The sequence below is a fragment of the Eptesicus fuscus genome, chromosome 8 (genome assembly GCF_027574615.1).
Source record: "Eptesicus fuscus isolate TK198812 chromosome 8, DD_ASM_mEF_20220401, whole genome shotgun sequence".
NCBI lineage: Eukaryota > Metazoa > Chordata > Mammalia > Chiroptera > Vespertilionidae > Eptesicus > Eptesicus fuscus.
Window position 1 is genome coordinate 65,386,421 of NC_072480.1, and position 24,222 is coordinate 65,410,642.

General features: G+C 45.6%; 1 protein-coding gene across 2 annotated transcripts in view; it reads right to left on the reverse strand.

Moving 5' to 3' along the window:
• TMTC4 (transmembrane O-mannosyltransferase targeting cadherins 4) overlaps positions 1 to 24,222 on the reverse strand; it is a 62,851-nt gene that overhangs the window by 21,709 nt on the left and 16,920 nt on the right. For both annotated transcript variants that reach the window (XM_054719920.1, XM_054719921.1), the window contains 6 exons: positions 14,726 to 14,823; positions 8,812 to 8,904; positions 8,426 to 8,590; positions 7,419 to 7,621; positions 5,930 to 6,101; positions 5,706 to 5,837 (listed from right to left, as the gene is read on the reverse strand). In XM_054719920.1, coding sequence (XP_054575895.1) covers positions 5,706 to 5,837; positions 5,930 to 6,101; positions 7,419 to 7,621; positions 8,426 to 8,590; positions 8,812 to 8,904; positions 14,726 to 14,823 — 863 coding nt within the window. The remainder of the gene's footprint in view (positions 1 to 5,705; positions 5,838 to 5,929; positions 6,102 to 7,418; positions 7,622 to 8,425; positions 8,591 to 8,811; positions 8,905 to 14,725; positions 14,824 to 24,222) is intronic.

Genomic DNA, 24,222 nt, shown 5'->3' on the forward strand with positions numbered 1-24,222 from the left:
TGTTAAGGGCTGAATTGTGTCCCACTTCTCCCTCCAAAGTCCTATATTGAAGCCCTAAACTCCATGTGATTGTATTTGGAGACTGGGTCTTTTAAAAAACGTCACTGAGTTAACATGAGGTTCTGAGGGTGGGCCTAACCCAACCTGACTGGTGTCCTTGCAAGAAGGGAAAACTTGGACACACAGAGAGACACCAGTGGTGCGTGCACACAGAGGACAGGCCTTGGGAAGGCACAGCCAGGAGGTGGCCGTCTGCAAGCCCAGGAGAGAGGCCTCAGGAGAAATCAACCTGCTGATACCTTGGTCTTGGACTTGCAACTTCCAGAGGCTGAGAAAAAACAAATTTCTGTTGTTTAAGCCATTTAATCTGTGGTGTGTTGTTATGGCAGACTGATATACAATAATGGTTTAAACACATTAAGTAGCTCACATTCAAATACTTCCAATCCCTTCTGAAAACATGAGCACATCCTGCCTCAGCAATCCTAACCTACAGTCAGAGCACATTTTCATAACTACTGATTATTTCTGAAAGGGTGGGGAGTGGTGCGATGGTCTTGAAGCACATATGTGACAGAGATTTGTTTTTTTACCTGCCAATCCTAACATCCATTCATTTCTTTTTACCTCATCTAACAAGAGAAATCACAAGCAGGGATGCCACGGGTGACGGAAATGTGCACTACTGCACAGCACACTGCATAATTTAAACTTCCTGGCCCAACTTACTGTCCATCCGTAGGTATAATCATCTTCAAATCATAGCTTGGAGGCTAGTTAATGCCATGGCCAGTTGTTGAAAAGTATGCTCTACATGGTTTGATTTTGTGCCTCTCCCAACCCCAGCCAAGACACGTTACTCCACCTCCAGTCCCACACACAAAAGAGCCAAATCTGGAGAATCCAACCTGGGAGGGATGCGCCCGCCCGCCCGCGGTCCCCAGAATACAAAGAGGGCTCTGAGGCACACCCCCACCTCTTCCTCTCCGAGCTCCCGCTGCTTTCCTTTGTTACGGGGAAATTCTGTTTTCTCAATAAAAAGCTCAAACAAAGAGTTCAAGTGCCCTCTGCAGCACAGACAGTGTTCTGCCAGACACCCTCTGCTAGACACCTGCAAGGCCAGGCGGGGAGATAAGGGAGGACGAGGGCCCTGTGGGCATTCGGGCTGCAGTCATTTCAGTGGCACGACTTAAAAATCTGACAGCGCTCAGAAGGAAGAATTGGCACACGGGTTGGCCCAGGGGCCAGCCTTATCCTCTGAGTTATGTGAAGGGAAGTATTTGAACAGAAAACAGCTGCCTAGATAACCCACTATAAAAAGACAAAACAAAATAACCCGGACACCGTTTACTTAAAATAGTGTTTAAAGAATGAGTGATTTCCGTTTCCAGGGAAGGTAAGAGATTGAAAAATCCTATTTAGACTTGAGCTTTCCCTCCAGCCTTTGTGATTCCTGTGCTGAGGCAACGAACCAGCACAGAAGCCCCCGAAGATAAAGCCAACCGCAACCCAAGGACATGTAAGTGTAAAGGAGGTAAAAGCCACAGTAACGGAAGGCAGTTTTAACACCAGCAACAAAACAAGTTCGTTTCAAATATTCTGCCAAGGGTTGACGTTAAATTTAAAATCTTTTAAGCACTTGAAAGTCCTATAATCTGTCCTGGATCCCTCCTTAAAGGAAATAGCTCATTGTGGTATGTGATCTTTTCATTATTAAAAGAGTTTAGAATTGTACCCCAGAGTTGATACAAAGTGACACACACTTTAAAGCCTTAAAAACTAAAAATGAGCCCTAGCTGGTTTGGCTCAGTGGATAGAGCGTTGGCCTGGGGACTCAAGGGTCCCAGGTTCGATTCCGGTCAAGGGCATGTACCTTGGTTGCGGGCATATACCCAGGAGGGAGTGTGCAGGAGGCAGCTGATTGATGTTTCTCTCTTACTGATGTTTCTCTCTTACTGATGTTTCTGGCTCTCTATCCCTCTCCCTTCCTCTCTGTAAAAAATCAATAAAATACATTAAAAAAAAACACTAAAAATGACTGTCAACATAAGTAGATACTTGGCATTTCACCATAGTAAGCTCAAGGAATTTAATTTCCATTTGGCTCAATTCAGCCACTAATATTGAGTGCGTACCATACAAAAGGCACGGTGGATCATTCAAACGCAGACCAGGCACTGGCACAACCTGCCTAGATATTGCAATCTTTTGAGAAAGATGAGCCTGTTTGTAAATCTGGATCTAATCTAGAGCCAGGTGTTCACTGCTTACTTAATATTCAATGAACATAAAGTAGATACCAGTGCAAAAACTGTATCTCCTGTAACGGAGTTGAAGGAAACCAGTGTCTTCCTAATGAGAGCTCTGCCCTGAAGTCTAAACAAAAGAAAGTAAAGACAATTTTATAAACATTTCAATTTATAGTGGAAAATGAAAACGTAAAATATAATCTCTCCTTTGCTCGGACTGAATGGCATCACTAAAAAAAGTTCCTAGGAAGGACTACCACCACCAGGTCCATTTTGAAGAAGACATAGAATAACTGTGTGTGTGCCCATGTGTACACACCCTGTGTTTTCTGGCCTACAACATATGAAGTCATGTCACTAGGACACATAGATAGGCTCCAAATCACACATGTCCCATCTCTCCCCTCTCCCATTTACTAGAGTAGCTTGGGCACTGTATCATATCAGGTCTCCATCTAGCCACCCAGATCACTAAGCTAGATAACATCAGTTCCATTTTCTATGTCTCACTTTCTCCCATTTGTAAAAATAATAGTAATAATAATAATAATAATAATATCCTCTCTCTAAAAACCTTAGAGGGAATATAATGGAGATTAATGATAGAGCCACTACAAAGAAATCTGTGTTCCTTATAGGGAAGAACTATATAAATAGAAGGCATAATTTCTGCTATTCAAATACCAAAGTAAAAATAAAGCAAATCTATTAACATGCATAAAATTAAATCACAGGCAATTTGTTTTTAGTAATGGGTAGGCCAGCAAATCAAATTAACGCTAAGTTTGAAGTAATTCACTTTTTTACCTAAGTCTCTTAGCTATAAAACATGAACAGGGTTTTTTTAATCCAAGAAAAAGACAAACAAGGAGTCAGTACCTTTTATGCTATTCTTTGCTTTGAGATCACAATAAGATGTCAACTTCTCATTAGATTTGTTCATATAATTTTACCTGAAATCAATGCTTTTTCGTAGAGAATGTAAAAACGAGAGAGCTGCAGGGAGCTCTTTGTTTCTACCTCCTGAGGGTTCATTTGGAGCATCCAATTCTGATGACCCAAGGCAGAATGAACCCTTATCCTATCTAATAATAGACAAATACGAAAATTGACCATACCTCCGACACACCCACAAGCCACGCCCACCATCCAATCAGAGCAAGTATGGAAATTAACCCAAACCAAGATGGCTAAAGCCACAGAGAGCAAGGTTTCCTAGGTAACAGAGGAAGCCAAGCTTTCTGCCTGCCCTTGCCAGGCCTAAGCCTCCACTCAAGCTACAAAGTTTCAATTATAGAAGGTAAACGAATTCAAACAAATGGCGGCAGAATGGAGCTTGAGAGAGCAGGCCAGGGTTGCCGCCGGCAACAGGGGAAGCAAAGCTTTCCGCACACCCTGGCCAGGCCCACCTGCTTAAGGCAACAAAGTTTCAATTATAACCCCAACACAAATGGCTGCCGGCCTCGGAGGGAGCCCCAGGCTTGGCTCCACTCCAGGCTACTAAGTTTCAGTTGTAGAAGGAAAATAAATTTCAGATACCAGGGCCTCCGCTTGGGTTGCCAGGGGGCGTGGCTGGCCTGCAAACCACCACAGGCCCCTCGCTCAGGCTGCCCCACACCCCAAGGGAACCCCCACCTGATCCGGGACGCCCTTCAGGGCAAACCAGCTGGCCCCCACCCCTGTACCAGGCCTCTATCCTATCTAATAAACGAGTAATATGCAGGTTGATCATCACTGCAACACACAATATAGCTGCCCCCATGTGGTCAAAGATCCTGCCCCCATGTGGACACAAGATGGCCACCACAAGATGGCCAGCAGGAGAGGGCAGTTGGGAGGCACCCGGCCTGCAAGGGAGGGCAGTTGAGAAGGATAGGCTGGGCTGAGGGACAACCCCCCCTCCGTGCACGAATTTCATGCACCGGGCCTCTAGTCTATACTAATAGAAAGCATAATATGCAAATCTACTGAACGGCTGAACAGCGGAAAGACACCCGCATAAACTTCCGGACAACCTTCCAGACGAAGCCGGGGCTGTGAGGGCCGAGCCCTTGCATGAATTTCGTGCATCGGGCCTCTAGTTTACTAATAATAATGATATCCATGAACAGACATCCTTCTAACCTAACCCCTTGGTATCCCACTTTGAGCAAGTAACATTCCCTTCTTGTCAGTGAATGTGGCAACCAAAACTAAGATGAGCCAAGAAAGCCAGCATTTCCTGAGCACCTGCTATGTTCTCACTACCCTGTGAGGCCACGTCAGATGCCAGGTTTCAGGAAGGAGACAGACGGGCATTATCGGCCCCTTTTACTAAGGGCACTGAAAGTTCAAAAAAGTTTAGTGTTGTCCAAGCCGGCAGAGCCGGTGAAGCGAAGAGCTTGGATTCAGGAAGAACCCAAGTGGAAAAATTCCTTCCAGACTGCTTCAACAAAAACACTGCCCATTTTAAAGTCCATACATTTATTTTCCCCCAGCCTAACAAAAGGAATCACGAGCAGGGAAACCACAGGCGACGCAAATGTGTACTAGTGCTACCACATAGCATCATTTAAACTTCCTGAACCAAACTCTTGTCCATTTGTAGGTACCATCATCTTCCAATGACGGCGTGGAGGCTGGTGGATGCTATGGCCGGAGCATGTATTTTGGAAAGCGCGCTCTGCATGTTTCAGCTGTGGCCCGCCTCCAGCGCAGACTGGAGGTGCGGTGTTAGTTCCCCTGCCACCACTTCAAAGCGAGATGAGTAACACTTCCTTTAAGTAATCCCTTGCTTCACTGACATTGTCTTTTCTGTAAATGTATTTTTATCGATTTTTTTTTTTTAGAGAGAGAGGAAGGGAAAAGGGAGAGAGAGAAAAATACATCGATGTGAGATCAACTGTGTCACGCATTCCCCCTACTGAAGATCGAACCCACAACACCCCTAGACATGTGCCCTGACTGGGAATCACACCAGCAACCTTTCGGTGCACGGGACGAAGCCCAACCGAGTCATACTGGCCAGGGCAGACATTGCTTGGTTTTAATAGCTTCTTTTTTTTAAAAAAATATATTTTATTGATTTTTCACAGAGAGAAAGGGAGAGGGATAGAGAGCTAGAAACATCGATGAGAGAGATACATCGACCAGCTGCCTCCTGCACACCCCCGACCGGGGATGTGCCCGCAACCAATGTACATGCCCTTGACTGGAATCGAACCTGGGACCCCTCAGTCCGCAGACCGACGCTCTATCCACTGAGCCAAACTGGTTTCGGCTAATAGCTTCTTTTGAATTATTTTGGCTCAGGGGAATTTTAATACATTTTATCAAAAGAACAAAAAAAAAAAAGAGAGAGAGAAACCCAGAATTATGCTAGATTCTGTATGAAGGCAAACATTCTTCTTATTCAGCTATGGAACTGAAAACATTTCCTAGTAACGTCTTTGTAAAGACACAGGGCAGCCAACACACCTTAGCATTGAGAGGGCACACAGACAGGGCACTTCTAAAGAGCTGTTCTTCACTCCGCCACTCGCCGCTGCGAAGTATGCACCTCAGCGTGTTTATGAACAGAATCCCCAGCACGAGAGCAGCGATTAGTCTCTGCAGAATAGAGAGACAGGGTAAATGTCAGGAGGAAACTCCGTCCAACCACCCGACCATCTGGTGACGACGGGCACCCTCCTGGCCAGTACCTTTCTCGGTGTATGTTTGCTGAGAGCTCCGCACCCGAGCGTCAGCAGCATGCAGTAGCCCGCACTGGGCAGGTAGAGCACTCTCTCGGCCACCACGAAGCCCACGCGGAAGAACAGGTTACTTGCGGGAAGAAACGGGATAACGAGGAATCCCAGGCCCAGCGTAAGGATCCTGGAAAATGAGAGGTACGTAAATGGCTATGTGTAGCTATCTCAAGAAAATGTGCTACTCAACGTCAAAATAATAATAAATCTTTTTTTTCCATGCCATCCATTGAGAAAAGGTATTGGCAGCAGCAAAACGCTGTCATCAGCAGAGAGGGTTTAGCCTGGCAATATTAAAAGAAGATGTAAAAATCTTACAGAGGCACTCCGCATCAAGCATAAGGATAAAACTTACAAGTCACACGATTCATAACAGTGAGGTTAGAATGACTATATTTGTGAGGCCTTCTTAATGCACCTACTCCTAACACACCTCCAACCATGTAGGTACTGAGTAGCCCAGTCGATATTGGCCCCAATTAGTCTAACATAGTTTATATAGGGGGAAAAAAAAAATCCCCCTACAAACTTAAGAGGTATAATACTAATTAATTAGCTTCAACTTTATAAAATCTGAAATAAACTAATACCATTTTGGGGGTTACAACCCCACAAACTTCAGTCAAGCAGAAGAAGGCTGGACTTAGGCTGTCATTTCTAATGTCGCATATGATACGAGAGGATGAATTCGGAAACTAGGTCAAATTTGCTGGCTCCTTCCTGGACCCTGTGCCTACAGTATGTTAAAAATAAAGTCTAATTGCACATGTATAAGTGAACTGCGGCAAAAGTTTGTCGACCTTTAGAATTACGAACCAATTTAAAACACAGGTAAACTTGAACCTTAATTTATTTTGAGATATTACTAATCTAAATCCATACTTATACATAAAGGAAATCATCTTAAATAGTTTTCTTTCTCACGAAACACATTTGTTTTTCCTCCAATTTTATTCCCAATAAACACCCCCCCCCCCCCTTTTTTTTTTTTTTTTTGGTGAGAAAAGAATAGTCTCTTTGGGGCAGCAGTTTATTTTGTACCAAGCAACAGAAAGAATCACTATGGCATCCACCAGGGTTTTCTGAAGGAGAACTGTGAAATAACGGGCACAACACACATCAATTACACTCTCTGTTCTGACCATAAATTACTCTTTACCACCTACCGAGAAAAGGATCTCAAAATGCTACGTACTTCAGGCGGAGGGGAGGAGGGCGAGATGAGGCAGTCATCCATACCCCCTCCTCCAAGTTCACTCCCCGCCAGTTGAAGCCAGCGATGGATTCCGAATGGGTGAACTCCTCCTCGTCATAAATATGCACTGGAAGTAAATGTCCTCAGACATTACTTCCACAAAATCGTTAAAATGATCAGTGATGGATTCAGCAAAAATGCTTCTGACTTAACCCAGGGTGGAAGTTAAAACTCGGCGCTGTCTCTTACCTTCTCCTGTGACTGTCTGCAGAGCACAGGGCTTGGCATATCAGGCCAATTAGGCAGAACCAGAGTGCTGCCAGTGCAATTACCCTCCAGTCACCGGCGGACTTAATGAGGGGGATGCAGCCCATTGACCAATCAAAACACAGCCACCAGGGGCACAGCAGCAGCCAGGCATTCAAGGAATAGTAGTAATTATAGTTTATGGCCTGTCAGTCAAAAGGAAAACAAACATTTACTTCATACTAAACTTGAAAATAGACGTATGTATCCTAACTTCACTTCGGAGGCATCCGCAGGCTTCTCTTCCAGGAGAGCAGTTACAGAAAGTAAAATGTTGCCACTTTCGACCGTGGGTGAGGGGCTCTAATGTGCAATTTATGAAGTGCATTGAGATTTTAAGAGAGAAAAATGCAGGGTAGCCGCCAGACTCTGCTGTACAGTTATCCCATGTCGGATCAGTCTGTGACCCATTTGCGTAGTGAGGCCCGAAGTCTGTGACCCAGGAAATCTGAGGCCCAGAGGTCACCCAGGTGCCTAACCACGTAAGAACAGGATTCCATGCTGTTCCTCTTGATTTCGGTCTCTGTGAAACGCACTGCTCTATGAAAGCCCTGACCCCCTTGCCTTCAGATAAAGCCAACCTTTGCAATAGAGTCTCGACACCATTAGACTTTTAAAGATACCACTGATATTGCTATATTTTACCGTAACCCCGCCATGCCCATTTCCTTTATAACGAAAGTCTCGGGGTTAGGAGACACTAACGAGGCTGGCGAGAAACCTGACGTTGGAAGGAACCACTCAGTTTTGATTAGAATGGAAATACAGGGGGCTCCCACCTGCTCAATCGCCTGATAAAAGCCTGGTTTCATCCCTGGAATGTGTCCTTCACGGCGGCAAACAAACACGGAGGGGTTCCGTTTATTAGGGATTCTGTGGGTGTGCTGGGAGTGAGAGGCGGAGGGGGGGGTGAAGGACCGGGGACCTGGGTGGACCCACGCAGAACTCACCCTGACCACCATGCTGTCGGCAAAGGAGGCGGGGTTGTCCACCTCGGTGAAGGGTGGCGGGCCGGTGCCCATGATTTTCCAGCGCACGTAGAGCACCCCGGCTCCCCCCGAAGCCAGGAGGGTCATTCGGAAGAGGAGACCCCCATTTCTGAGCACGCCAATGTTCTGCAAAGACACCGCAAAGCCCCTGATGTCACAAACAGAAGGGTGGCCCAGCCAGGGACAATTGTGCAGCAATTCTACCCGAACTGTGCTGACACTGCGCTTCAAAAGGCTGGCTATTTTAGAATTCAGACTCGCAGGGAGGACTTTGAAAATGGCATTTTAAATCAGCTGGTACTTGACATTTTCCATGTCAGGGCTGGAGACAAAAAGTACACACTCACCTCTAATGACTTGTCCTTGTGCAGTGCCTTCTGGACAATTTCCAGAACATTTAATTTGCCTATCACCAAGATGTCAAAGACCGCATTTAAGCCCTAAGGAGGCAAAACAAGGCAATCAATGATGCGAGTGCCTAACTCTGATTAGGTAGCAATTATACTGCACGATTATATTGGTAAATCTAGGTAAGGAATGTAGTGGATTAGGTGATTACGGAAGACTTCTTCAGCTCTTGGAAAAACAACCATTGTTCCTACGAAATTAGCTCACAGTAATATGTCAAATTTATTAGCTAATGTGTACCTGTTAGTCATAATTTCATAGTCGGCATGTTAGAATACTGTAAGGTTTGGGATAACTAGAAATTTGGACCTCCTCAAAAGTCGTTCCTTTCCCCCTTTTATTTCTTTTACACTAAGAGGGCCCCTTAATTGATATAACAGAGTGGTTATGTGGGCAGTTATTATGCCTCAGAAGACAAAGGCAGCCACCAACCTCGGAAACCCAGCCACATAAGTAATGACACCTCAGGAACCCCAGGTGCTGACTGACTTCAGCAAGTGCAGCAGAAGCAGGAGCAGAACATGTACAAGGGTCTCTGATGGGCCGTTGGAGATCCCTTAGCTTCAGACTCCTAACTGTCCACCAGCTTGCTATTCTTCTTTTCTTTTCTGCAATCCTCACCCAAGGATATATTTTACTGATTTTAGAGAGAGGGGAAGTGGGGAGCAAGGGGAAAGAGATAAAGAGATGGATAGATAGATAGATAGATAGATCAGTTGCCTCCCCCACACATCCTGACTGGGGATTGAACTCGCAACCTAGGTGTGTGCCCTGACCAGGAATCGAACTGGCAACCTTTTGGTGCACAGGATGATGCACGCTCCAACCAACCGAGTCACATGGGTCAGGTGCAGCTTTCTGTTCCTGCCGAGCACACAGCCAGGATGCATTTCCCAGCCTCCCCTGCAGCTACGTGTGGTCATGGGACTGAGTGCCAGCCTATGGAATGTGGGCAGAAGTGACAACGCCCCACCTTGGAGGTTTGGTTATAAACCTGGACACCCTCCACCACTCGGTTTCCCCTTCCCACTGGCTGTGATGGAGACGATGAGGATACTCACTGAAGATGGCAGAGGCTCCGCCAGCCTGGGCCACGGTACGGAGGGCAGTCACCTCTGCCACGCGAAGCCCTGTCCACAACGGCTAGGTGAGTGATAAAAACGCCAATTCTGTGGTGCCACTGGGTTTTGAGAGCGAGATACTGTAGCTCCACCTATGCTAACAGCTTCCAATACCACCATGACAGTTTCTTTCTAGCAGGTGAGGGCTGCTTCTGCAGCTATTATACCTATAGTTCGTTACAGGCTGACGGCCAGATGAGCCTTGAATTCTATTGTCTGCACTTCAATGGACTTCCCACAGTTGTCGCTGCCCGATCTGGATAAAGTGGTCAGAATACACACGGTGTATTTGGACAACACCGCCCCTAAATGACTTGTGTCTTTTTAATACGGGACTTTTGTGGCAAAGATCATAAATCATCAGAAGCCAGTGGTGATTCATGGCTTTCAGGGCAAGGATGACATTCCTACTTAACCCCCTCCCAGAAATGCTGGGAGCCATTCATTATCCAATACACGGGCCAGCGCTGGATTAACCGTTTCAAGAACCCTGATTTCATTCACCCAAGCGACACATGATTTAGTGAGTCACAGGAGACCATTTCTGCCTGCGTGTGGACTGTTTTCTAGGAGGTAGAGCTCCCTGTTGAGCGGCTGCCGTCACTGTCTTTTCACACTGTTGGTGCTTCTGCCTGTGAGCTGTAGGGCAGTCACCACGGGGTGACGGGGCCTCGCTGTCAGGAGCACTGAGCCAAACACACGTTTGGCCCTCCCTCCTCCTTCCCACTTAAATGTATCCTCAAAATGTCCACATCCTCAAAATGTCCACGTTCTTGCCGAAACCGGTTTGGCTCAGTGGATAGAGCGTCGGCCTGCGGACTCAAGGGTCCCAGGTTCGATTCCGGTCAAGGGCATGTACCTTGGTTGCGGGCACATCCCCAGTAGGGGGTGTGCAAGAGGCAGCTGATCGAGGTTTCTCTCTCATCGATGTTTCTAACTCTCTATCCCTCTCTCTTCCTCTCTGTAAAAAATCAATAAAATATATTTTAAAAAAATGTCCACGTTCTTATCGAATTTTTGAAAATAGCTAAATTTCACCGTATCCTTCTTCACATAAATTCAAACGTAAATGGGAATCACCGTGGGTCCTTGCTAAGTGGAGATTCTGACGCAGCAGTCCTGGTGTGGGGGTCTGAAACCTAAATTTCTATTAAGTCCCAGGTGATGCTGATGCTACTGGGCCTCAAACCACACCCGGAGGAGCACAGGTTCAGAGCGGTGGTTCCCAAGAGGATGATTTTGCCCCTCAGGGGATGCGTGACTACGTTGGAGACATTTTCGGTTGTTACCACTGAGGGGGTCCTACTGGCGGCCAGGGATGCTGCTAAACATCCTACAGAGCACAGGACAGCCCTCCATAAGACAAGAGATCTAGCCCTAGCTGGTTTGGTTCAGCGGACAGAGTGTCAGCCCGCAGACTGATGGGTCATGGGTTTGATTCTGGTCAAGAGCATGCACCTTGGTTGCAGGCTCAATTCCCCGTCCCTGGTCGGGGTGCATGCGGGAGGCAACTAATCGATGTATCTCTCACATCAATGTTTCTCTCTCTCTGTCTCTCCCTCTCCCTTCCACTCTCTCTAAAAATCGATGGGAAAATATCCTTGGGTGAGGATTAACAATAACAAAAAAAAAAAGATCTAGCCCATGCCAGGCCAGTAGGACTCAGTGGTTGAACATTGACCTATGAACCAGGGGTCATGGTTTGATTCCTGGTCAGGGCACATGCCCTGGTTGCAGGCTCGATCCCCAATAGGGGGTGTGCAGGAGATAGTCTATCAATGATTATTTCTCATCATTGATATTTCTATCTCTCTTTCTCCCTTTCCCTTCTTCTCTGAAATCAATAAGAATATATCCTATCTAATAAAAGAGAAACATGTAAATTGACCGTACCTCCGCTACACCCACAAGCCACACCCACCAGCCAATCAGAAGCGAGTATGCAAATTAACCCAATAAATATGGCAGCAGCCACGGAGCTGGAGAGAGCTGGAGGCTTGGGTTGCCCCGGTGATGGAGGAAGCCAAGCTTCCTGCCCACCCTGGCTGCCTGGCCTTTGCTCAAGACTACAAAATTTCAATTATAGAAGATAAATAAATCCCAGATACCAGGGCCTCCGCTTGGGTCACCGGGGGGCATGGCCAGCCTGCAAACCACCACAGACCCCTCGCCCAGGCCGCCCCAGGCCCCAAGGGAACCCCCACCCTGATCTGGGACACCCTTCAAGGCAAACCAGCCGGCCCCCACCTGTGCCAGGCCTCTACCCTATCTAATAAAAGAATAATATGCAAATTGACCATCACTCCAACACACCACATGGCTGCCCCCATGTGGACATAAGATGGCTGCCACAAGATGGCCAGCAGGGAAGGGCAGTTGGGAGGGACCAGGCCTGCAAGGAAGGGCAGCTGGGGGCGATCAAGCCTGCAGGGAAGGGCAGCTGGGGGCGATCAAGCCTGCAGGAAGGGCAGCTGGGGGCGATCAAGCCTGACCAGGCCGGCAGAGGAGAGAAGTTGGGGGTGGCCGGGCCTTCAGGGAAGGGAAGTTGGGGGGGACCCAGGCCTACAGGGGAGAGCAGTTGGGGGGGACCAGGCCTGCAGGGTAGGGTAGTTTTGGGAGACCAGGCCTGCAGGGGAGGGCAGTTGGGGGGGGGGGACCAGTCCTGCAAGGGAGGGCAGTTAGGGGTGACCAGGCCTGCAGGGAAGGACAGTTAGGGGTGATCAGGCCGGCAGGGGAGGGCAGTTAGGGGCAAACAGGCTGGCAGGGGAGCAATTAGGCATCAATCAGGCTGGCAGGGGAGTGGTTAGGGGATGATCAGGCTGGCCGGTGGAAGTGGTTAGGGGCAATCAGGAAGGCAAGCAGGCGAGCAGTTGGGAGCCAGCAGTCCTGGATTGTGGGGTCCCAGATTGGAGAGGGTGCAGGCTGGGCTGAGGGCTCCCCTCCCCCTGTGCATAAATTTCATGCACCAGGCCTCTAGTACACACACACACACACACACACACACACACACACACTAAAGGCCCAATGCATGAAATTCGTGCAAGCGGTTCGGCCCTCACAGCCCCAGCTTCATCCAGAAGGTTGTTCGGCTGTTCAGTCTAATTAGCTTATTATACTTTTATTAGAGGCCCAGTGCACGAAATTCAGCCCAGCCTGCACCCTCTCTAATCTGGGACCACTTGAGGGATGTCCGACTGCTCGGTAGGATCGGGCCTAAACGGGCAGTCGGACATCCCTCTCACAATCCAGGACTGCTGGCTCCCAACTGCTCGCCTGCCTGCCTTCCTGATTGCCCCTATCTGCTTCTGCCTGCCAGCCTGATCACCCCCTAACCACTCCCCTGCCAGCCTGATTGATGTCTAACTGCTCCCCTGCCAGCCTGATTGCCCCTAACTGCCCTCCCCTGACGGCCTGGTCATCCCTAACTGCCCTTCCCTGCAGGCCCGGTCGCCCCCAACTTCTCTCCTCTGCTGGCCTGGTCACCCCTAACTGCCCTCCCCTGCAGGCTTGATCGCCCCCAACTGCCCTCCCTTGCAGGCCTGGTCCCTCCCAACTGCCCTCCCCTGCTGGCCTGATCGCCCACAACTGCCCTCCCTTGCAGGCCTGGTCCCTCCCAAATGTCCTCCCCTGCTGGCCAACTTATGTTCACATGGGGGCAGCCATCTTTGACCACATGGGGGCAGCCATCTTGTGTGTTGGAGTGATGGTCAATTTGCATATTACTCTTTTATTAGATAGGATTATTATAGATAGCAAACACACACACACATACATATATATATACATATATTAATAATAAAAAGACTTAAAAAAAAGGAAAGAAAAAAGATCCAGCCCTAAATGTCAATAATAGCAAAGTTGAGAAACACTGGCTTAGAGCACACTTTTAAAAAGTAATTCCTAAAAAAAATAAAAATAAAAATAAAAATAAAAAAAATAAAAAGTAATTCCTGAAATTCAAGGATGTTGGCACAGTAATTCCTTCTACACCATCTTGTAGATAGCTAACCTTACCATTATGGACGAAGTCCAATAAAACCACTCATCTTTGCCTTGACTTGTGTCAATCCCCAAATAGCTCTGAATGCCCTTTCTTCCCCAAGGTATTCCTACATGGGCCATTCACACCCCACACCTTTGTTTTCCATTTCTCTACCTCTGCTCACATCTCTAATTTCTAGATTTCCCTCTAATAATGTAAGGCAGAACACTGGTTAGAATAGAGAAAAAAGGAAAGTGGATTTCAATGCCTCTCCCTTCTAGGGGCTTCAATTCAAATCAACCATCGGAGGTGCGTGCCTCTCCTCCTCAAAAGGCCCTCTCCTCTCCTTTCACATTTCCAATGGAAGCCAAATATAACGTGATCTACACTCAGTACTTCTTTAACCAGGACCAGAAGCACTAATGGGGTTAGCCCACTGTTGCATTTAGGACTGCACAAATATGAAAGCACCCAAGAAAACCCACCTTTTTCCATGGGACCTCTTTAAGAGGACTAATCACCACTCTTTAAGAACCTCCCACTCTCCATTCCCACCAGTCGCTAATGATCGTCAGCTGAGACAGTTCATTCCCTGATGCAACACCAGGATTGTGAGAGCACAAGTAATTGGTCCAGAAATGTCTACCACTGTAGGCCGGCAATGGGGTGCAATAGAGGAGGTCACACAGGCAGGGCCGGCTCGCTCTGTCTCTACAGGAGGGGGAAGGGTGCGTTCAGAGCAGGTCTTACCAGCACAGTGATCCCCTGCTCCTTGCACAGCATGGCCACAGCGCCCAGAAGGATGCTCAGCAACACCCAGAATGTAGAATGGGTCCCTTCCTTGTTACCTGCCAATTGAGAGAAATGACAAACATAAAAGCCATGCAACCCAGCTCGGTTTTATTAGCACTAGGAACAAAAATTCGAAGCATGCACCTCAAATTGCCACAATTTAAAACCGGAGTTTGGTCTCTGACAGCATTTCTCTGTCGCTGTGTGTGTTAGACCCCTGAATTCCTGATGAGGCGACACCCTCTAAATGTACACACGTCCCCTCTCAAGGTGAACCCTAGCAGGTGCCCAGAGCCTTTGGGAGGCATTGTAACAAAGTCCTGGCCACAAAGACTCTCATCTCACAGTCCCCATGGGGTAAGTTCCTTCTCCCCAACCTACTGATCACCTAATAGGCCATTCTGACAAGTTATGTTGAGAACTCCCACTGAGAGCGGGAGCACTGCACCTGGATGCATAAGGGCCTCAGCAGTCACAGCTGCTGTCAACGGCAGGAGTGATGGGAATGCCTGAGCAGCTCTGAGTCTCTGCTACTGCTGCGCTGGAAGTCTGGGCTCTGAGCATTAGGGGGTGTGGAATGGCTCAGACCTGTGACAACGCAGGACCACTGACTGAGGGCTGGCACCCACCTCGCACCCGGGGCAGATAAAGGCACAGGTCAGCCTGGGCTGCCATCCTGCATGGGAACTCGGGCATCACCAGGAAGAAAAAACATCACCAGAAATGCGAAGGCTGCAGTAGGAAGCTTGAGTGGGGCTGAGCTTGAGTAATAAGCCCTGGTCCCTAAATTGCCTTCTGAGGAGGGTGTGCCTGGCTAGACACTGTTTGGTGGGTGGCATCTGCAATCTGGGGGCCAGAGCTGAACTGCTTGGAAGGAGAGGAGAGGATAAGGGTGGTGGTCATCTCTATTCTTCCTTGCTGAGGCCTTCACCTCCTCATCTAGACAGACAGTGAACAAACACCTAAAAAGACACAGCGTTGCGGTGGGGCAAAATGAACCTGCGTGGAGGACGAGGTTAGCTTGCCTGTGTGTCCTTGAATCTTGGTTTAGTTTTGCTTAAAACCAGAGCTTCTGGTCTAAATTCCAGCTCTGCATCTACTATGTGACCCGGAGCAAGTTACTTATACTCACCGTCTCAGTGACATCACCTATAAAATGGGGGCAACATTAACTGTATATTCCTCATTTGAGAGGGAAATTTTAGATAGAAATATCTGGACACCCATGTTAAAAATTACATAAATATGCTTGCAAATGCAAAACATATCTCTGGAAAACACACAAGAAACCAACTATATTGAATAATTTTAAGTAGGAAAATTTGGGTAGAGGAGGAAGTCTTACTTTTCATAGTATAACCTTTTCTTATCTTTAAAATTTTCTTAACTGTGTGCATGCATTAAAAACCATACATCTAAAAAAACCACTTGGTATAGAGTGGGGCCACAAAAAGCATTCAATACACGTTTGCTGCACATGAATCAGCAAACCTGCCCCGGTTCCAGGGAGGCGGATTTTCAGGGGGCCATGAGGCAGTGGTTCCGGCCGCAGCTGCTCATCACCTGGTCAGAAAAATGTGCCCAGCCAAAACCGGTTTGGCTCAGTGGATAGAGCATCGGCCTGCGGACTGAAAGGTCCCAGGTTCGATTCCGGTCAAGGGCATGTACCTTGGTTGCGGGCACATCCCCGGTAGTGGGTGTGCAGGAGGCAGCTGGTCGATGTTTCTCTCTCATCGATGTTTCTAGCTTTCTATCCCTCTCCCTTCCTCTCTGTAAAAAATCAATAAAATATATAAAAAAAGAAAAAAAGAAAAATGTGCCCAGCTCATCATGCAGTGAAAAGATACACTTTGGTTTTCATTAAACTGCTTGATCATGAAACCAACAATTAAGTGTGTGGGGAGAGAGGGAAGGAGGAAGGAGAGAGAGAAGAGAGATACTAAAACCAACCCAAGTGTATTTGGCATGGGTGTGTGTCATGATGTAGATTCTGAGTGAAGTGATATTAAGAAGTCCTGTGAATGTTTAAGACCCAATCAGCAAAGCCCCAGGACGGAAGTCCTAACGGATACCCAGGCTTCCTGTCCAGGAACAGCCATGGGCTCTGGAGTGGGAGGCCCTCCTAGCCGCACACATTCCAGTGTCTAGACGAGGAGGGTCTCCACCCAGCTGAGCGAACTGCGAGCAGGACTAACCCTCGAGTGACCGACACCCACTCTGGCATTGGCAGGCTGCTGGAGGCCCTGTCGGCTCATTGAGAAATGTTCTCATTCACAAACAGGCTCCAGTAGCAGGAGACATTCGGGAATCAAGCAGAAAGGATGCATGGGCTAATATTTTCTGAACTTTCCATCTTTTCTTCAGAATCTCTGTATATAAAATTTCCAGGCTTAATGTACAAAGAGGCAGAATAGATATAATAGAAAACAATCTTATCTGACTAGTATAGCTGAGGCACTTTTAAGGTTCTCCACAAGGCCAACGGACCAGCAGCAAAGCCTCATTGAACACTCTTGTTTTAAGCCTTTATCCTAGTGCCTACTGGATGAAGGTGACCCTCCTGAGAATAATGGCATTTAAGGCTTTGTGACCTGGCCACATAAAACCTCTCTAGCTTTTTGGGGGCCCCCATGATCAGTTCTCCTTGGCTACAATGCCCCTGGCAAAACCCAAGCCATTTTATATAGCTGTCAAATGTCACTTACGCTGTGAAACCTCATCCATGCCCTCCCAGGTAGCGTCCTTTCTCAATTCACCAGTTTTACTCCACAGTTAAAACAGCAAATGGGCCTACTGTGTGCATGTCTGGTGCCCCTGAGAGCAGCATCTGTACCTCTGTGCCCCTGGTTGACACCCTACATCAGCTGCAGCATTCTACACTGCCCTTACCACAACCTATCCCTTCATTCTTCACACAGTTTATTACAAATACTTGATTTTCTTCATTTTCCCCAAGACAGGGGTCTCCCAACCTCAGCACTACTATTTGGGCTGGTTAATTCCTTGTGCAGGCTACCCTGTGCATTGCAGGATGTTTAGTAGGACTCCTAGTTCTCCCCATTAGATGCCAGTAACATTCCCAGCCTTCAGCTGTGACAAACAAAACATCTCAGATTTTGACAAATGTCCTGGAGACAGGGGAAAAGAAATGGGATCTTTGCCCTAAACCAGTGCTACTCACAATGTGTGGTCCATGGACCTGCCCTTGGATCCTGTTCGAAACAGATGCTCAGGCCCCACCCAGATCTGCAGAATCAGAAACGGGAGGGTGGAGCCTAGCAACTGGCCTTTTAACCAGGCCTCCAGGTGATCCTGATTGAGCTAAAGCTTGCCTGCCCCTGAACAGGCAACAAGTGGTCAATGAATGAAATAGCTGTTCACTATCTACCGAAAGGGGCAATAAGCCCACAAATCACAAAACCACAACGTAGGAAGTAAAAGTTGGAGCAGTACTTCTTCGAGGTTTTGCAGTGATGGAAATGTTGGACTCCTTTCCATAATGCTTCCAGCAGGGGGCCACCTGGCCTTCCCTTCAGTAACTTGGAGATGGGTGGGTATTAACTTTGTATGGTAACAGCCCATTCCCTTTTTTAAACTTTTGGCTGTTAGCATATTCTTTCTTAGAGTGAAAATATGCAGACAACTGTCTCTTTCTGGATGTTTCTTCAATTTCAGTGATTATTAAATATTGAGGTCACATCTCAACAGTGACAATATCAGATCAAAGACAGAATTTCAGTGTTCAGTTATAAACCAGTGATGGCTTCACATTCAGAAAACCACTTAGACCACCGCTGCCCAGAAGCATGGGCATTAGCGTTAATGAGCGCCTGAAATTCACCTGGTTACTACTGACGTGTTTTAGCTGTAAAACACTCACCTGATACTGAAGAGCTCAGTATAAAAAAGTCTGTAAAATATTTCATAAAACTTTTACACTGATTACATGTTGAAATCAGTCATTGGGCTAAATAAAATGTATTGTTCAAATTCATCTCACCTATTTCTTTTTATAATGTGACCAGCACAAACTTTTAAATTACATGTATGGCTCATGCCTTTCTACTGCACAGCACTGTCCACATCAGGTGATCAAAGACCAGCTCAGAGATGAAATGACTGGCACAGGGCTATGTCTGTATTCCAAGCCTGCCTTTGAAAACAGGACATGTGAAATGATTTTGCCTATTTGAATCCAACTCTTTGCCCCCCAGATTAGCCATTTGATATTTTATCAGGAGTCGTAAGACTAAGCATTCACATGCACTTCAGTTTTTCCAGAATCTGAACTGGAAACTTAAGTAATATTTATCAACTATGTTATATAAGTCAAAAGGGTCTCTTTACAGATGTGTGGCAGGTATGTGCATGATAACCCATGGCAAGTGTTTCCAGTAAGGCGGTGAACAAGAAAGGACACATAAAGATTAAACAATCTACTGGGAAGCTGGTCCTGAGTTTGAGGACCACCCAGCCTAGTGGACTTCTGGCAATACAACCTGCTGTGGTATCGTTTTACCCAGGGATTTCCCCAAAGTAAGATTTTGTTTGAGTCTTTATTTGTCAAAGTGATGAATGCTAATATACAAGGTGACTAATTGTCAATATACAGCATAATCTTGATGAATTTGGACTGTTTTTGTGACTATGTTCTTATTTAGTGACTAATGCAAACCAAACTTGAGCATTTTAATAAAACAATTGAAACAGATAGTGGTAGGCCACCTTGTGTATGGTTGGCACTCCATAAATATCTGTCCAATCAGTACTTTCATTTATTTTCATGTCTACCGGAAGTCTTATTTAATTATATTTGTTAAGCAGTTTAACGTTTTGGTAATTTAATATCAAAAAGTTAACAATTTGTTTAATGTAAACGAATACAGCCCAAAGTCAAGTCTTTCCACTTTTAATTTAGTCTTTGAAACTCTTCACAATGGAAAATTAAATTCTTCATTGTGTGATTCTTTTTAAAAAAAATCAATTTAAAAAAATTAGATAAGGAATATTAAAAAGGCATAAGAAAAATGGACTATTTTAATTTTAAATTTGGAAGTAACTGTAAAAACAGTAAAAATAAATCCTGAGAGGCAGATGTGGTCTCCAGTAGTTGCATTTATGAATATTTTTATTAAAATAAATCTCCCCCAAATAGGGAATTCTAACTGGTGCATTGCTTGACAGCATTCTCCATCTCACCTCCATTCAGTCTGCTACAGTTTTAGTACCCAGGAGAAGAGAAAAAAACCACAAGCTCTTTTTACACCACGAGACATCTCCCATCACTTAAGAAGACAACTTGCTCTAAGATAATCATGCAGCATAGGAAACATCAACAGTTTATGATCCAGAATTTAATAGAGACAGGCCTAGAAAACATTTTCCTTGTTTCTGTATATGTCTCTACCATCTAAGATAATTCAACCACTTAGGTAAATGGAGGCAAAGATTAATGAAGTACAGGGAGCACGGGGCGGGGGGGAGGGGGCGGAACACAAAAATGCACTCACTAATGGAAAGATACTTGTCAGTGCTAACACCCACAAGTGCCAACAGATGTGATCCATTTAATGAAGCACGTGCCTCGGATTTGGCACTATTTTCCAGTGGGAAGATCTTTCAGAAAAAGCATCGCATTATACCAGCTACCCTCTTCACCACTCAATGCCTGGCATCTCCGCCGCCTTGAAACTGGCACGTCGTGTTGCGTGTGGGAACCACGCCACCCTGACAGGTGGCCCCGACTCTCTTTGCCAGAGCGACACAATGAGCATCAGATTCTCTGTCCAAAAGTTGGAGCCAACTAAGCAGTGCTTCCCCCCAGAGAATGAAAGAAGACAGGCACTGCCGTGCTAAAATACAGGGCCATTCCGGGGAAATCGAGACATGCAGAAACCAAAGGAACACGAGGGCCGAGGAAAGAGAACACACATGAATACTGCTGTCACAATTCAGTTGGCAAGGACCCCAAATCCAAAAACAAGAGGCCTACACTATGTGACTTACTCAACTGACCTATTTTTTTTTTTTAAAGCTAGCACGATTCTAAGTCAAAGAAAAAGAGATGTCTTAAATCAGAACAAAAATATGAGGAAATGATAGCTCAAGAGTTAGAGTTACTCTATTTCAGCTGCCTGAACTATGATAAGGAAAGCAATTAGCAAATAAAGTTTAAGAATTTAAAACAACTGAGATTTAAGATCTGGTCTTTTACAATGGATTAGAATTTAAAATGGTTGTTCTAGTTATGTAGCAAATTCATTGCCCCCCACCCCCGAAAAGATTCCCTCCTCCCCACTATAAGTGAGACTGATTAAATTTCTCTTCATAGTTCTCACTTCCATGAAACATGTATTTTAAGGTATCAATTTTGAAAAATTGTTTTGGTCATTCTAGCAAGTTTATCACGCAGAGAGATTATGTTCCCAATCCGAAGTATGAGGGGTTTTTTTTTTTTTTTCGAAGTATGAGGTTTTAAGAGAGAGATAAATATTGAAAAGATGTCATATCATAAGAATAAAACTTTTTGTTTTGGGCATTCAGAAATAGTAACTAGTGCACCATCGACTTCATCTGACTTAGTGTTTTTTCTTTTTATGAGAAAATGTATGCTTCCTTTATAAGGAAACTTCTTTTTTTTTTTTTTTTTGAAAAAGGATTCTGTTTCAAAAGATCTTGCTTAGAGATACTCAATTTAAGCACACACCCACAAAAGGGCAAATGTTATGTGTGCAGATTTTTTTCATTTTATAAAAACCCCAGGATTCTGGAGGTTAGTACAGAATGGCTTGTTGTTAAACTCAGGCAGTTAAAAATTGTCCCAAGGTTTATAATACAGACATCGCATCTATAAAGAAAGCTAATGAGGTTATCAAAAAAATATATATCCTCTGAAAGAGCTTTTGAACTAGTTCCATCATTAATTTTAGAGTACTCAATATTTTGTTTCCTTATAAAAAAATATTAAATCTGTTTCTCTGCAAAAACCTTTCTTGAACTTCAAGTTTATATGCAACTAATGTTAGACCTTTCTTTGAATTTATGTTCAGTTCCAAGAAGAACAAAGACCAGGTCACTTTAAACATAAATTTAAATCATAAATAGCATTAGTATTTGTATTCAATAAATGCTGGGCTGACCTTCCACCACAGAAGAGCTTTGGGTCCCAGTGGAATACTTGCAAACATGTGGACAACACGAGCAATTGGCCCAAGGATTCCTCATTGCCATGACGTGTTTATCCCCCCCTCCTCCCCCAGTGTTTTTTACAGTCCACACTGACTCGATGGGGGAAAATAAAAATGTGTGACTATTGTTTGAGATATCTCAAAGTCCAGATGAAAATATACACACCCAATGTCCATTAGTATCAAGAAATTTAATAGAGAGTAAATGAAAAAAATTAGTAATATAAAATGAATTACCATATGATCCAGCAATTGTACTTCATGGTATTTACCCAAAGGAAACAAAATCACTATCTCGAGAGGACACATGCACCATGTTCACCGCAGTATTATTTACAATCGTCAAGATATGGAAATAATCTAAGTGTCCATTGACAGACCATGCATAAAGAAAATGTGGCACATGTGCACAATGGAATATTATCTAGCCATAAAAAAGGAAATCTTGTCATTTGCAACTCAACAGACCTTGAAAGGCATTATGCTAACTGAAATAAGTCAGACAGAGAAAAGCAAATACTGTATGATCTCACTTTTATGAGGGGGTCTAAAAAAACATACACACCAAACTCATAGAGAGAACAGAGTAGTAGTTGCCAGAGGTGGGGTGGGAGATGGGGTGGATGAAGGTGGTGAAAAGGTACAAACAGCCAGTTATAAAATAAACTAGAGGCCCGATGACGAAAATTCATGCAAGAGTAGGCCTTCCTTCCCCCAGCTACCGGCACCAGCTTCCCTCTGGCACCCAGGACCCAGGCAACCTCCCTCTGGCCACCAACAGGCACCTGGGACCTGGGCTGGCTTCCCTCCGGCCCTGGCTTTGTCCGGAAGGATGTCGGTCTAATTAGCATATTACCCTTTTATTATTATAGATAAGTCCTGGGGTGTAATGTACACCATGGTGACGGCAGTTAATACTGTATTGTATATCTGAAAGTTGCTAAGAGAGTAAATCTTAAAAGTTCTTATATAAAAAAAAAAAGGTATAGCTATGTGGGGTAATGGATATCAACTAGACTTATTATGGTGAACATTTTGTAATATATACATATATCAAAGCATTATGATGTACACCTAAAACGAATACAACGTTATAGGTCAATTATATCTCAATAAAATAATAAATTGTACATCCCAGGGCAAACAAAGAAATTAGCAGTACAGAGGTCACAGTCATCAATTCTGCATAAACACACCACGAAAAGAAGGGGATACCTACTGAGTACCTGCGGTGAGGAGGCTACAGGGAGGAAAAAGTTGACAGGGTAGTATGGGAAACCAGAATATTCTGTTCCCTGAGCAATCTGAATAATGGAAGCTTTATTTTAGTCAAACTATGCCAGGCTCTACGTCCTTCAAGGGCAGGGCTGTGTCCTTCTAGTTTTTGTGTGCCTGACCCAGGGCCTGCTACAAAGGATGCCCTCCTGTTTGATTCATTGTTGGTGAAAGAATGAATGACCAACCCTGATAATCCTGTGTGCCATTTTAGAACAGAACCAGAAGTGTCTCATCATGAATTCCTTAACCAGAATTATTTTTGCACGGAGCTCTCACTGTTTCTCCTCTGTAAAGCTATTACTAGTTTGTGAAAAGTTTGCTCCTCTTAAACAAGACTCGGCCATCATATTTGTGAAGTTGGACATTAACATGATGTTTAAAAATTATCCCAGAAAGTTAATTCTCTATAAACAAAAAAGCTGTGTTTTTTTAAAATCCTCACCTGAGAATATTTTTCCCCATGGACTTTTGGAGAGTGGAAAGGCGGGGGAAGGGGGCGAGAGAGAGAAAATCGATTGGTTGCCTCCCAAACACCAGGGCCAGGGATGGAACCTGCAACCCAGGTACTTGCCCTTGACTAGAAATGGAACCCAAGACCCTCTGGTGTGCAGGCCAACGCTCTAACCACTGAGCCACGCCGGCCAGGGCAGAAGTAGTTTCTATTTTAGCACGTTTAAAAAGGAGTACGGAGGATCTGACACACAGAAGAGAGGCTGAACACACAGCGCCTGTGTCAACAGAGACGAGGAAAGGCTCCACCCAACTTCATCAGCGCTGAGACAAAGAGGGGTTTGGGAGCTGCGGACAGGAGAGGACAGGGCAGCGGCCGGCAGCGTGGAGGGGCTGTTCCAGTGGTGCCGCCTGAGTAGAGCAAGGGACAGGGCTGGGCATCTGGTCTGCTCAATCCTGAGGTTACAGCGGGTGGGGCTCAGGACACAGAACCTTCTTGGGGAGGGGACAGAGAACTGCCTTGTGTGTAGGACACAGGAC